This window comes from Abrus precatorius, unplaced genomic scaffold (genome assembly GCF_003935025.1).
Source record: "Abrus precatorius isolate BTA unplaced genomic scaffold, Abrus_2018 Scaffold8, whole genome shotgun sequence".
Taxonomy (NCBI): domain Eukaryota; kingdom Viridiplantae; phylum Streptophyta; class Magnoliopsida; order Fabales; family Fabaceae; genus Abrus; species Abrus precatorius.
Window position 1 is genome coordinate 34,064,207 of NW_020874428.1, and position 13,621 is coordinate 34,077,827.

A 13,621-nucleotide genomic window follows, 5' to 3' on the forward strand; every position below is an offset into this window, starting at 1 on the left:
TCAAAATTATTGTTTTTAGATATTTTTTACATTCTAAAATTAAATATATTAAAATAATATAAAATAGTGTGACTAAAAATAGTAATATTAAAAATGATCAAGTATAACTTTAATCTTTATATTGTAAAATTTAATTTCAGTCTCTCAGAAATTTATTTTTTCATTTTATTTAATTAATTTTTCTAAATTCAATTATTTTGTAGGGCAAAAAAAAGTAAAACATGACAAAAAAATCTGAGAACGTTTTAATTAATTAATCATATCTTTGTTAGAGACTAACAAAGTTAAATTCTAAAAAATTAAGAATTAAAAAATAAAAATCAAAAAAATATAAATATTGAAAATATATTTATACCTATAAAAAACAATGTGAGCACATTTATAACAAATTTTCCTCCTGACCATTTACATAAAGAGGCACAAGCCTGAAGGAACAAAAGAACCGCACGAAAGAGAAAGCCATGGAGCGAGCGAACGGGCCTCAATGAGCGTAGCCCAACCCATCATTTATATTACTTTTTTGTAGTTTTTCTTCCAAAAAGCCCCCTGGTATTGACCGGATCACAGCACCACCACCCCTCACCAAAAATTGAATCATGAAGACCGAGAAACGACCACCACGCCGTGAAGTTGTGGTGAACCTTCATCGGCAACTGCTGCATGACTAGGCCCAAATCCGAAGCCCAACCCATCCAATAAAATCCCCAAAAAAGTGCTAATTTTACCCTTGAATTCTCCAGAAGCCCTGTTCGTTGGTTTCGTTGCACTTTTCCTTGGTAGTTCCTTCATCCAGTTGTTTTCCCTCACACACACAGGTACTTTACCCTTCTCTTTCTCCATAAATAAATAAACACATTTTTCAGCCTTAGGCGCTCCTTTCATCGAATTCATTTTTTCATGTACTTTGTGTTATGCTATTTATTATTCCAGACACTGTTTTACTGTTATCTGTTTGAAAAGTTTTGTGGAAGGAGTATTTGAATATGTTTAAACCATTGGAGGAACTATATGTTTTAGTGACTAGGGAGTAGGGACAATTGGGCATTATGAGGTCTTATCCTCTTTGGTAAAGCTGTGACAAACAATTTTTATTGCTTATTTGAACTATGTTTTATTTTATGTTAATCAGATCTCCACAATCTCTCAAAATCTGTGGCAATAAAATTGATTCTGAAGGTAGGTTGCTAGTCTTATTATTAAATACACTTAATGGCATTACCTTTTGAAGAATCTATTAGTTGTTATGTAGTTTGACATCTAGGTTACTGGTTTCTCACTTTGAAAACTTTGAATCTAAAAGGTGATGAGGTATATGTCCATTTTTGCCCTGTTTCCTATTACAAAGGTGTAAAATTGAGAGATTGGAAGGGTACTGAGGGAGTTGTACTGGCTTTTGAGGCTGAATGTGAGAAGAGCAGAGGGTCATACCAATACGCACACATGGCTAGGTTTAGGGAGAATTTGAGTGCAAAAATGGTGGGAGGTGTGCATGTCCCTCAAACAATCTGTCGCATTTCCTTTTATTTTCTATTTTCCAGTATTACGAAACTGACAGCAACAGATACAATATGTAACCTTTCTTTTTGATACTGAAATCAATTTTATATTAGTTCAGAAGAGGGAAAGGTCTGGCTTTGTGAATACATTAATGCTCATCTAATTCCAGTTCCTGTCAAGTACTGAATGTTCTTGGAGAGTTTGCCTTCAAACAGTGGGCCTTTCAGCCAAAGTACGTTCTTTATATTTCCAGATTTAGTCTATAGATGAAATCACTTGTTCCGTTGCCTTTTCCTTCCCCTTAGTTTCTCTCCCTCATTTGTTATGCAATACCAAATTTTCATTGATTTTACTGCAGTACACTTGGCCAGGGGCTTCAAACTAGCTCCTATCCTGGGGAGATTATCTTTTCAATAGCACTAGCTATATCTGGCCTCACCCTCTTTGTGCTTCTGATTGGCCACATATAGGTATACAGCATACTTCAAATTATTGAACTTAACATTACATGAAAGTAAGACCTCTGGGTGGGAGTCTTGTTACTCAGTTTGTCAGGATCATGCTGGACTGCTGGAGTATCCATAGACTTGTATTCATCTGGGTCAAATATGCTGGATACTTGAATAGTTGAATTAACCAATGTTAATTTTCATGCTTATCAACAACATCAATATCTGAGTGATTAAATGGAATTGAATGTTGCAATTGTATGTATGGTGTGTGAGTAGGATTAAAATATTAAATGATATTAAATGGTGTTGTAATGGAGTAGCTAGCCCCTCAATAGTCATTTAGTTACTATCTATTTGTAAGGGTAGCTGGAGGTGGCGTATGATTTACTATGTTACACAGAGTAAAGCTGACTTGCCACTTGTCTTTTTTCTCTGGCCAAAGCATGTACTGTTGAAGATCAATGCTCTTATTGCCATTGGTAAATCTGGTTCTAATTTGGCAGTGCTTTTGATGCATGCCATCTCTCACTCTGTTATTGAACCTTCCTAATTTGATTTTGTTGTATGACAATGATACAGATGAGTGTTGTCACCGATTCTCCCGTGCATTCATCCAGCAGTGATGATTTCATTGCATATCTCGATGCTGCACTAGATGCAAACTCACCCGACTCATCTACAGATAAACAACCTCAAAACCAAGATGAGTTTGAGAGTCTAAGGTCTTCTTTATTACCTTTTCCCTACTTTTATATGCGTTTTGGTATGAGTTAAGAAGCTGTTGCCAATTGTGATTTCACAAATTACAAATATGTTGAATTTTATGTGATGTGACATGTTCATGTATCATATTGTGATTCATTAGAGTTTAGGGCCTGTTCAGTAGATATGATAGAATAGAAAATGATAGAACATGAGAGAATATGAGTGTTGGATAGGAACATAATAAGAGAAGAGTAGGATAAACTCTTATCTTATTTAACATTTAATGCAAACTGAAATATCAGATCATGATTCCTTAAAGCCTTAGAGGACTAAACATTCTTTTGATAAAGAGTATTATGGTGCTTAAATAAATGGTTTTATTGAAAATTTGGTTTTTGGTAGTGTGAAACAGTGTTCAATTGGATCCATATAGCTAGTTGGACATATCTCGGTTCTCTTTGTTTTTGTAGGAAACCATGGTGATTCAAACTTCAGACTTTGATTATAGTTTTGGTAGTTGCTTGTTAGCTGCATTTAATTTGATTTTCTTTTATCCTGGATCATTACCAAGATTTGACAAGTTTTTAGGATTGGTTTGTTTCTAAAATCAGAGAAGATCATAATGAGAGGTTTTAATTACATTTAGGCCATTGCTTATATTATAGATAAAGGCATCCTTCTTTTGCTGTCAACGATGTTATTGCGTGTATGTTACTATTAGTTATGCCTTTTTTTTAATTATTCACATTAAGCGTGCTTTATCTGTGCTTTGGTTTAAATTTCTCCAATGTTGCATACTTGCATGAAAACTTATTTTTACTGGTGGTCTGTGGAATTGTGAACCAATTTGCCTAAACCTGAGGGAGAGACTGATATTTTTGGGTTCATGCTTTTGGTGCATTTATGTTGCAGATGTCATTCTGAAAGATGATGCTATGATTTTTTTCTTGCTTCATGGTTTTGGTCAGATTTCACTATGTTGTACTTTAATTTATGAATTAATGCAGAATTAAAAGACGTAAATTAGAAAGCGTCGAGGAAAGCGAGGGGACTACTTCAAAAGGAATCAATGAACAAAATTTAGGTAATTTTGAATTTTTTTTCTCCTTATCTTTGCTGGGAATCAGAATCCTTCCCACACATGTAAAGTTGCGTGTGAATCAAGAATTTATTCATACACAGCTTCTATTTTAGAGCAAGAAAACCATTTTTTAACAAACGGGGTGATAATGTTTTTAGTTTTACTATCTATAAAGCACTCTTGAACTATTTCACTGGTTGAACTTATACAGCTTTATCTTTTAGCCCTGAAAGTGTTGTAGCTTTTCCTTCCTGTAGTTGTTGCAGAGGCATCCATGGAGGCAGATCTATGTACGCATCCTGGCTCATTTGGAAATATGTGTATACGTTGTGGGCAAAAGTTGGATGGGGAATCTGGTGTGACATTTGGGTACATACATAAGGTATACATTGTTTCAGATGGTTATCTGGTGGAATTACAAGTTTAGTTTTGTATAGTTGCTGCTGCTGCATAACTGTTAGATTAACTTGAAATAAGTCGTAACATGTTAAATAGTTATTTCTTTGTTTAATGGTTGTTATCTATCCTGACCAAAGGTGTAGTGGTGACCTTGTAGCACCACTCATTTGGGATATACTTCTCCATATTGAAATCCCTATAAGAATTACAATATGTTGTTCTGGAGCATTCATATATAAGTATGCTGTTGAATCAACAGATTATAGGCTCCACCAGAGTTTGATGGTGGTGGATATATATAACATCCCCTAATCTTTTATATAGAAATCTTATTTTCATTTTTATGATTTGGTTAGCAAGATGGTTGAGCTGGTGGACATAACCTAGCCAATCTACTGAATTTAACTAAATAATAGTTTAGTAAATATGGTGGAAAAAATTGTATTTGCAGGGACTGAGACTTCATGATGAGGAAATTTCAAGATTGCGTGATACAGACATGAAGAGTTTGTTATGTCGTAAAAAGCTCTACTTGGTTCTTGACCTAGATCACACACTGCTAAATTCCACTCACCTTGCTCATTTGAGTTCAGAAGAGTTGGATTTACTAAACCAGACAGATTCCCTAGGAGGTATATCAGCAATGTGCTTTTGCTTTTGGTAATTGGTATTGGTTTTCTCAGTCAGCAGTTTTTCTTAATATTGAAAGTGTTTCCCCTGTCTGTTGTTTTTATCAAATATCACATAATCTATTTTGTTGGTGCAACTTTGTCTTATAATATAACAAGAGACTTGCATAAATACTAGATGTGTGCATTATATAACTTTTGGACTTGATTTGTTAGTTGCTGAGGATACTGTTGTAAAAGTGTGGCAGGGTAATGAATGAGTCCATTCTGGTCTGTTGTTGTCTTTGATACTGTTTTCAAAATGTTGGCTGAATAAAGAATGATTTGTTCAAGTTTCTTCTGTTGCAAAAGGACAAAGTATCGTTGTTTTTCTTGCAATTGCATAGTCCATTCTGCATGAAGCATCATTATCTAGAACAGTGTGTCATGTAGAATGGAGTCATGCTGTCCTGAGAATAGCATCCCTTACATTGGTGAGTGTACTTTGAATGGCATTCTATCTTAATTTTTTGCATTTTGGTAAAATTAGTGTCTTTAGACATTTGTATACTTAATCATCGTGTGTGTATTTTTTGACAACTTTTCTTAATTTCCCGTTTTGATGATCTTGGTTTTTGTTGGCTTCTTATATGTGCTGCCTTTCTTGACTTATAAATAATGATATGATAGATGTCTCCAAAGGTAGCCTTTTCAAATTGGAGCATATGCATATGATGACCAAATTGAGGCCCTTTGTCCATCAATTTCTGAAAGAAGCGAGTGAAATGTTTGAGATGTACATATATACCATGGGTGACCGGCCTTATGCACTAGAAATGGCTAAGCTACTTGATCCTCAGGGAGAATACTTCAATGCTAAGGTTATTTCTCGAGATGATGGGACTCAAAAGCATCAGAAGGGTCTCGATGTTGTATTAGGGCAGGAAAGTGCTGTCCTAATTCTTGATGATACCGAACACGTGAGTGCATTGCTAGTTTCTGACTTTTACTGCTGAAATACTTAACTGGAATTTTGGTTTGATGGTAGTTATTTTACTTAGAAGTCATTTTAGAATATTTTTCTTTATTATGAGCAAGATTATGTTTTGGCTCAGATGCTATAAAGTCAATTTCTTGTTTATAATTAATTTAGTTATAATGGAAGAAAATTATTGTTGTTCAATTGCTAAATAGCATTGAAAGAATTGAGCTTTTCATTCATCCATTAAAAGCAGTCTTCTGGGATTCACAACTTTGGTCAAGCTACTTCTAAATGATTATGTTTCAAATTGGGTGAAATAAATGAAATATGATTGTATAATATGAATACAAAAGTTCTACCCAATTCATGAGTGATAGGACATAAGGAGTAAGAAATTAGTTTTACTTGCATTTGCATTTGGTGGTGCTAGAATGGCTATTAGTTTGAACTTGTAAGGATAGGTTTGCCAGCACCCTGTTTCTAGAGTTCTTTTGAAATCATTTTACAAAGATGACTACATCAAATTGTCATTGAACATTTCAAACTTTATATTTTTGAAAAAAAGTATTATCTTGTAAGTTTAGTTGTGTTCAAATCAGTTTTACTTTGCAAAGTTTCTTTCTATAAATTATAAGAGAGATTAGAAAATATGGCTGAACTCATTTTCATTTAGTGGTGTCTGTTGAATTGTGTATTTATTTTTGGAAATAAAATATTTCTGTTTTCATTTATGCTTAGATGCTTATTAATATTCATTCATAGGTTTGAGATCAGGCTATTTTAACATATCTAGTTAAACTGGTTTTCATTTTCGTTATGGTTGAACTTTTTGTTCTTTCTATGATTCTATCTTTATGAGTTTATGGTTGAATATTTGATGTGTCTAAAGGTGTTGCAGAATGGAAACCCCTTAGGCTTTGAAGACAACTTCTGTGGAAATTTTTTACTAAGCACAATTAATCTTACAATGCTTGAACTACTACTACTGTCTTGACTTGTCTTTCTCTTGTGAAAGACCTAGTGTAATGTTTTGCCTGATTATGTTGGTTAACAGTGGGCTTTTCTTTTTTCTAAATTAAATCTAATTATCCCTTTAAAGTTCATTCTCTATATTTCAGGTGTCATTCTTCGTTATTTAGGAATTTATGAACTAAAATCATCTCCTTTTATTGGGATGTATGAAAATGTTGCAGGCATGGATGAAGCATAAAGATAATCTTATACTGATGGAAAGATACCATTTTTTTGCTTCAAGTTGTCGCCAGTTTGGTTTCAATTGCAAATCCCTTGCCGAACTGAAGAGTGATGAAAATGAAACTGATGGAGCACTTGCAAAAATTCTCAAAGTGCTCGAGCGAGTCCATTGCACATTCTTTGATGTATGGCATTCCTCATCATGTCATCCTGATAACATGTTTGCTTATTTCTGATATTATTCTAAAATTGTGTGGTGGGAACCTTTTGTAGAAACTTCAAGTAGACCTTGTTGATCGAGATGTGAGGCAGGTAGTTATATTGTTCATATTTGTTCGTCTTATTTGCTCTTGTTCTATGTTAGTGGAAATATTTAGTTAATTTTGGAATCCTAATGTGAGATTCTATTAATATTGTCCTTACGCCCAGTCCATTTTTTTTCAAGGTTTTGTCGTCACTTAGAAGTGAAGTTTTAAGCGGATGCGTGATCGTTTTCAGCCGTATTTTTCATGGTGCATTGCCATCTTTGCGCAAGATGGCAGAGCAGATGGGAGCCACTTGTTTGACAGAAATTGATCCCTCTGTGACACATATAGTTGCCACTGATGCTGGAACTGAGAAGTCCAGGTGGGCAGTGAAAGAGAAGAAGTTTCTGGTTCATCCCCGGTGGATAGAGGCTGCAAATTATTTTTGGCAAAAGCAGCCTGAGGAGAACTTCATTCTTAAAAAAAAATAGTCACGTTTTGTTGTAGTATCAAACACTTTGCTCCATGTTCATAGCTTGTTTACACGTTATAGTGGCCCAAGGCTTTGAAAGGATATTTCATGCCTAACTGACTATCTTCTGATTGTGAGCAATCATCACACATTTTGAGTAGAAGAAAAAAACCGATATTTAAGTAGAAATGTATGCCAAGACATCTTGAATGGGATTATTGCCCATGAACAACGATATACTAGGTGTACCAGATTGTAGGGTTAGTAATGAAGTAAATTTGTCATAGTTCTTATTTAGAAATATGAAAGCATTAGCCAAGTCAAAGATAGTTTGATTTTGTGCTTCCACTGCCAGAATGTAACATTTATTGGAAGCCAAAAGCTGGATGAACTATGCCATGACAATCTATGTATATTTTGTTTTTCATTGTTGGTATCGGTATCTCATTTTCGTAACACAAAACTAGCAAATCTGATTGGCATACCCAATCCCATCTGCCTTATTATATATGTATGTGTACTAGCGTGGTGATCCATATTAAAAATATTTTTCTTTTTAGTAAAATTTTCAATAAAAGATCTATACATTAAAAAATAATAATTTTGTTAAAATAGTTTTTTTTTGTCAATAAAATGTAGTTTTAAATGGGGATATATAGACATATCACACTCGAATACTAGTTTCATTCTGGATGCGTTTTTTCTGCTCTTTTTGGTAGTATTGGATGGACGATGGTCCTCTTTATTTGAGAAATACCATCATATATTATTGAAAAATAAGAAAAATCTGGACACAAGACAGTAATCAAAACAAAGCTGAGAACATAACTGTTTGGGGCCATTACCTTTCTAGGTAGTGCATAGCAGACAGAGATTTTTTCTTTTGTAAGAGATAAAACATACATTGAAGAGATAAGCACAAGTAAGATAAACTTTCCCAACATGTGCGTTGTGCCTGAACAAATCAAAACATGCACATGGGAGATTCTCATGCTCCACTATTCACCATTCTTCATACAGCAAAATGAACCTAAACTTTGCATTACTATGCAAATGTACCCATTTATTAAGGAGGAACCTCGACGGTGAAGGATATACCTAAACCAATTAATCAATGTTATAAGCTTAGCCTAAACAGAGTTCACTACTCAAGTTATGTGTACCTCCAATTTTCTACTATTCTTTTCAAAATTTATTTCCCATTAACATCTCCCCAACTTCTTTCTTAGCGCTCACACGTAATTGTTATTCTTATGTCGATCTACGCAACTCGGTTTGGATTGATTTTGTAAAAAATATCTGTTTAAAATTTTCAATTAAACTTGTAGTTCAATTTAAATTAGTTTGAGATCAACATAAAATTTAATCAAACTAAACTAATTTTTTGAGGTTTGAATTGAATTGAATATTTTGATTTTACTTTTGTAATTTTTTATGAGATTATATTTCATTTTTTTATACTAATATATAATTCTTTTAGTGACTGTTTATTTTATTTAAGAAATAAAACTTATTAAATAAAAAGATTAAAATAAAATAAATGTGAAAAATTATTAAAAGTATTAAATTTTATTATAAATTGTAACTCTAAATTATAAATCAAAATAAAATTAAAATTTTAAAAATATTTGTGTTTATGTAACAATGTAATAAAACATTAATAAGTTTAATATGCTTGGAGTAGGATTTTGAATGTAAGAATTGAAAATTAAACCGTATATCAAAATGTAATTTTTATTTATTAATATAGATTAAATTAATTCTTCAACACTCTTTTATTGTTTAAGTCATATTTGATGATTTTTTCTGAAGGTTATGTGACCATATATTAAAGATGAATCCTACACCGACATCAACATCAATCGATGAAATCTAAGTGGTGTATGTCACATGGAAAGTGCTAAAGGTACCCTATATACCCTATTATGTGATATGGTAGGCCAATGTGGGGGGTATGATTATTAACTCTTGTAATTCTACCATTGGATGATCTTTTGCTTGAGATTTTTGTAGTTTTGTCTTTTAATTAGTTGCAACTTTTGGTTTGCTTGTAAATTTTGATTGTTTATACACAATTGAGAATTTGATATTTGAGCTGGGTTTTGAAGTAAATAACCATCTATGATATTGATTTGATATATGAATAGACATCAAGTGAGAATGATCATAGAATTACATCCCAACCTCTTCGGCCTATTGAATTGTTCTTCATTTCTCATGTTCTATCATTTTCTCAATACAATAATAACATGTATTATAATGTATTCATCTGGGTCAAATATGCTGGATACTTGAATAGTTGAATTAACCAATGTTAATTTTCATGCTTATCAACAACATCAATATCTGAGTGATTAAATGGAATTGAATGTTGCAATTGTATGTATGGTGTGTGAGTAGGATTAAAATATTAAATGATATTAAATGGTGTTGTAATGGAGTAGCTAGCCCCTCAATAGTCATTTAGTTACTATCTATTTGTAAGGGTAGCTGGAGGTGGCGTATGATTTACTATGTTACACAGAGTAAAGCTGACTTGCCACTTGTCTTTTTTCTCTGGCCAAAGCATGTACTGTTGAAGATCAATGCTCTTATTGCCATTGGTAAATCTGGTTCTAATTTGGCAGTGCTTTTGATGCATGCCATCTCTCACTCTGTTATTGAACCTTCCTAATTTGATTTTGTTGTATGACAATGATACAGATGAGTGTTGTCACCGATTCTCCCGTGCATTCATCCAGCAGTGATGATTTCATTGCATATCTCGATGCTGCACTAGATGCAAACTCACCCGACTCATCTACAGATAAACAACCTCAAAACCAAGATGAGTTTGAGAGTCTAAGGTCTTCTTTATTACCTTTTCCCTACTTTTATATGCGTTTTGGTATGAGTTAAGAAGCTGTTGCCAATTGTGATTTCACAAATTACAAATATGTTGAATTTTATGTGATGTGACATGTTCATGTATCATATTGTGATTCATTAGAGTTTAGGGCCTGTTCAGTAGATATGATAGAATAGAAAATGATAGAACATGAGAGAATATGAGTGTTGGATAGGAACATAATAAGAGAAGAGTAGGATAAACTCTTATCTTATTTAACATTTAATGCAAACTGAAATATCAGATCATGATTCCTTAAAGCCTTAGAGGACTAAACATTCTTTTGATAAAGAGTATTATGGTGCTTAAATAAATGGTTTTATTGAAAATTTGGTTTTTGGTAGTGTGAAACAGTGTTCAATTGGATCCATATAGCTAGTTGGACATATCTCGGTTCTCTTTGTTTTTGTAGGAAACCATGGTGATTCAAACTTCAGACTTTGATTATAGTTTTGGTAGTTGCTTGTTAGCTGCATTTAATTTGATTTTCTTTTATCCTGGATCATTACCAAGATTTGACAAGTTTTTAGGATTGGTTTGTTTCTAAAATCAGAGAAGATCATAATGAGAGGTTTTAATTACATTTAGGCCATTGCTTATATTATAGATAAAGGCATCCTTCTTTTGCTGTCAACGATGTTATTGCGTGTATGTTACTATTAGTTATGCCTTTTTTTTAATTATTCACATTAAGCGTGCTTTATCTGTGCTTTGGTTTAAATTTCTCCAATGTTGCATACTTGCATGAAAACTTATTTTTACTGGTGGTCTGTGGAATTGTGAACCAATTTGCCTAAACCTGAGGGAGAGACTGATATTTTTGGGTTCATGCTTTTGGTGCATTTATGTTGCAGATGTCATTCTGAAAGATGATGCTATGATTTTTTTCTTGCTTCATGGTTTTGGTCAGATTTCACTATGTTGTACTTTAATTTATGAATTAATGCAGAATTAAAAGACGTAAATTAGAAAGCGTCGAGGAAAGCGAGGGGACTACTTCAAAAGGAATCAATGAACAAAATTTAGGTAATTTTGAATTTTTTTTCTCCTTATCTTTGCTGGGAATCAGAATCCTTCCCACACATGTAAAGTTGCGTGTGAATCAAGAATTTATTCATACACAGCTTCTATTTTAGAGCAAGAAAACCATTTTTTAACAAACGGGGTGATAATGTTTTTAGTTTTACTATCTATAAAGCACTCTTGAACTATTTCACTGGTTGAACTTATACAGCTTTATCTTTTAGCCCTGAAAGTGTTGTAGCTTTTCCTTCCTGTAGTTGTTGCAGAGGCATCCATGGAGGCAGATCTATGTACGCATCCTGGCTCATTTGGAAATATGTGTATACGTTGTGGGCAAAAGTTGGATGGGGAATCTGGTGTGACATTTGGGTACATACATAAGGTATACATTGTTTCAGATGGTTATCTGGTGGAATTACAAGTTTAGTTTTGTATAGTTGCTGCTGCTGCATAACTGTTAGATTAACTTGAAATAAGTCGTAACATGTTAAATAGTTATTTCTTTGTTTAATGGTTGTTATCTATCCTGACCAAAGGTGTAGTGGTGACCTTGTAGCACCACTCATTTGGGATATACTTCTCCATATTGAAATCCCTATAAGAATTACAATATGTTGTTCTGGAGCATTCATATATAAGTATGCTGTTGAATCAACAGATTATAGGCTCCACCAGAGTTTGATGGTGGTGGATATATATAACATCCCCTAATCTTTTATATAGAAATCTTATTTTCATTTTTATGATTTGGTTAGCAAGATGGTTGAGCTGGTGGACATAACCTAGCCAATCTACTGAATTTAACTAAATAATAGTTTAGTAAATATGGTGGAAAAAATTGTATTTGCAGGGACTGAGACTTCATGATGAGGAAATTTCAAGATTGCGTGATACAGACATGAAGAGTTTGTTATGTCGTAAAAAGCTCTACTTGGTTCTTGACCTAGATCACACACTGCTAAATTCCACTCACCTTGCTCATTTGAGTTCAGAAGAGTTGGATTTACTAAACCAGAAGAGTTGAATTGAGTATCATAATCCAAATACACGAGAAATGAAGAACAATTCAATAGGCCGAAGAGGTTGGGATGTAATTCTATGATCATTCTCACTTGATGTCTATTCATATATCAAATCAAAATTATAATGATACATGTTATAATTTTTTCAAAGCATGTGATAACTATAAATAGCAACAAAAAGAAAACTATTCTGTGTTACCGTTGCAAAAATTATAACTCAATTTTTATAACATGTTTGAAACCTTTGTTCAGGCAAAAACTTTTATATCTTTTATCATTTTTACCACATTATAATTTTGAAGTTGTAAACAAAAAAAATCAACAAACTATCTAAAAAAATTAATTCTATGAAATAAGATAAGATTTTGCTTTTAATAAATATAAATTTAAGCCCTTACCAATCTTCTTAAAGTGAGATAAACAAAAATTTTCTATAAATATTCTTAGAATGTAAAGACTTTCCCTGTTTAAGACTCTGGCCCTAATGCAGGATCACAATGGTTATTAAGATGTATGTTTAATTAATCTCAATCTCATGTTGCATACCAAAATATATGGTATAAAGAGTAAAATTGATCTTAAATGCTAAACAAACATAAAACAACTTTGGAATCCCAAGTTTCCTTTTTTTTGTTTTATTTTCTGTGGGGTTGTGAAGTGAGATGTTGCTTGGAAATGATTCTCCAAGCTTTATTTTACAACTAGTAATTTGGACCATCAATCAGCAAAGTGATGAATGCAGTCAACATGACAAATAGTTTGTAAGCATATATGGGACCAACATGGTGGACCAAGTGACTTTGGTAACTACTGCATTAGGTCCTCATACAATTTCTTGTAATATAAACATCCCATGTTACCTCTATTCACTAATGAGACACTTCACCCTTTGACACAATTAGAAGTTTGCAATCAATAAAAGCAACGCTTGTTTTTTGAAAGAGCTTTAGTGGGTTCAGGTTCTAATAACCTCATTTCGAACAAAATCATTCAATTACTTGTAACGTGAATTTATGTTTATATTGCAGTTGAGAAAATGAAATATATACCACAA

The 13,621-nt window shown here is 32.9% G+C and overlaps 2 protein-coding genes across 8 annotated transcripts; both read left to right on the forward strand.

Annotated features, from left to right (window-relative positions):
- The first annotated feature begins 760 nt into the window (after positions 1–760).
- On the forward strand, positions 761–8,087 carry LOC113848378 (RNA polymerase II C-terminal domain phosphatase-like 4). Of its 7 annotated transcripts, XM_027477857.1 has the most exons (14): positions 806–815; positions 1,130–1,176; positions 1,301–1,483; positions 1,616–1,729; positions 1,856–1,967; positions 2,392–2,428; positions 2,529–2,671; positions 3,662–3,738; positions 3,993–4,117; positions 4,586–4,766; positions 5,433–5,722; positions 6,918–7,103; positions 7,192–7,230; positions 7,364–8,087. In XM_027477857.1, exons 6-14 carry the CDS (start codon positions 2,411–2,413, stop codon positions 7,652–7,654), a joined length of 1,350 nt encoding a protein of 449 aa, XP_027333658.1. In that variant the 5' UTR covers positions 806–815; positions 1,130–1,176; positions 1,301–1,483; positions 1,616–1,729; positions 1,856–1,967; positions 2,392–2,410; the 3' UTR covers positions 7,655–8,087. The 7 variants fall into 7 exon arrangements, with proteins under 7 accessions (XP_027333660.1, XP_027333658.1, XP_027333659.1 ...); XM_027477858.1 differs by lacking the exons at positions 1,130–1,176; positions 1,301–1,483 and having other exon boundaries at positions 1,611–1,729; positions 2,316–2,428; positions 7,364–8,086; XM_027477860.1 differs by lacking the exons at positions 1,301–1,483; positions 2,392–2,428 and having other exon boundaries at positions 806–1,176; positions 1,611–1,729; positions 7,364–8,086.
- A 2,051-nt stretch (positions 8,088–10,138) lies between these two features.
- Positions 10,139–12,569, forward strand: LOC113874765 (RNA polymerase II C-terminal domain phosphatase-like 4). The gene is made up of 5 exons (XM_027512979.1): positions 10,139–10,291; positions 10,339–10,481; positions 11,472–11,548; positions 11,803–11,927; positions 12,396–12,569. Exons 1-5 carry the CDS (start codon positions 10,139–10,141, stop codon positions 12,567–12,569), a joined length of 672 nt encoding a protein of 223 aa, XP_027368780.1.
- Positions 12,570–13,621: the final 1,052 nt, after the last annotated feature.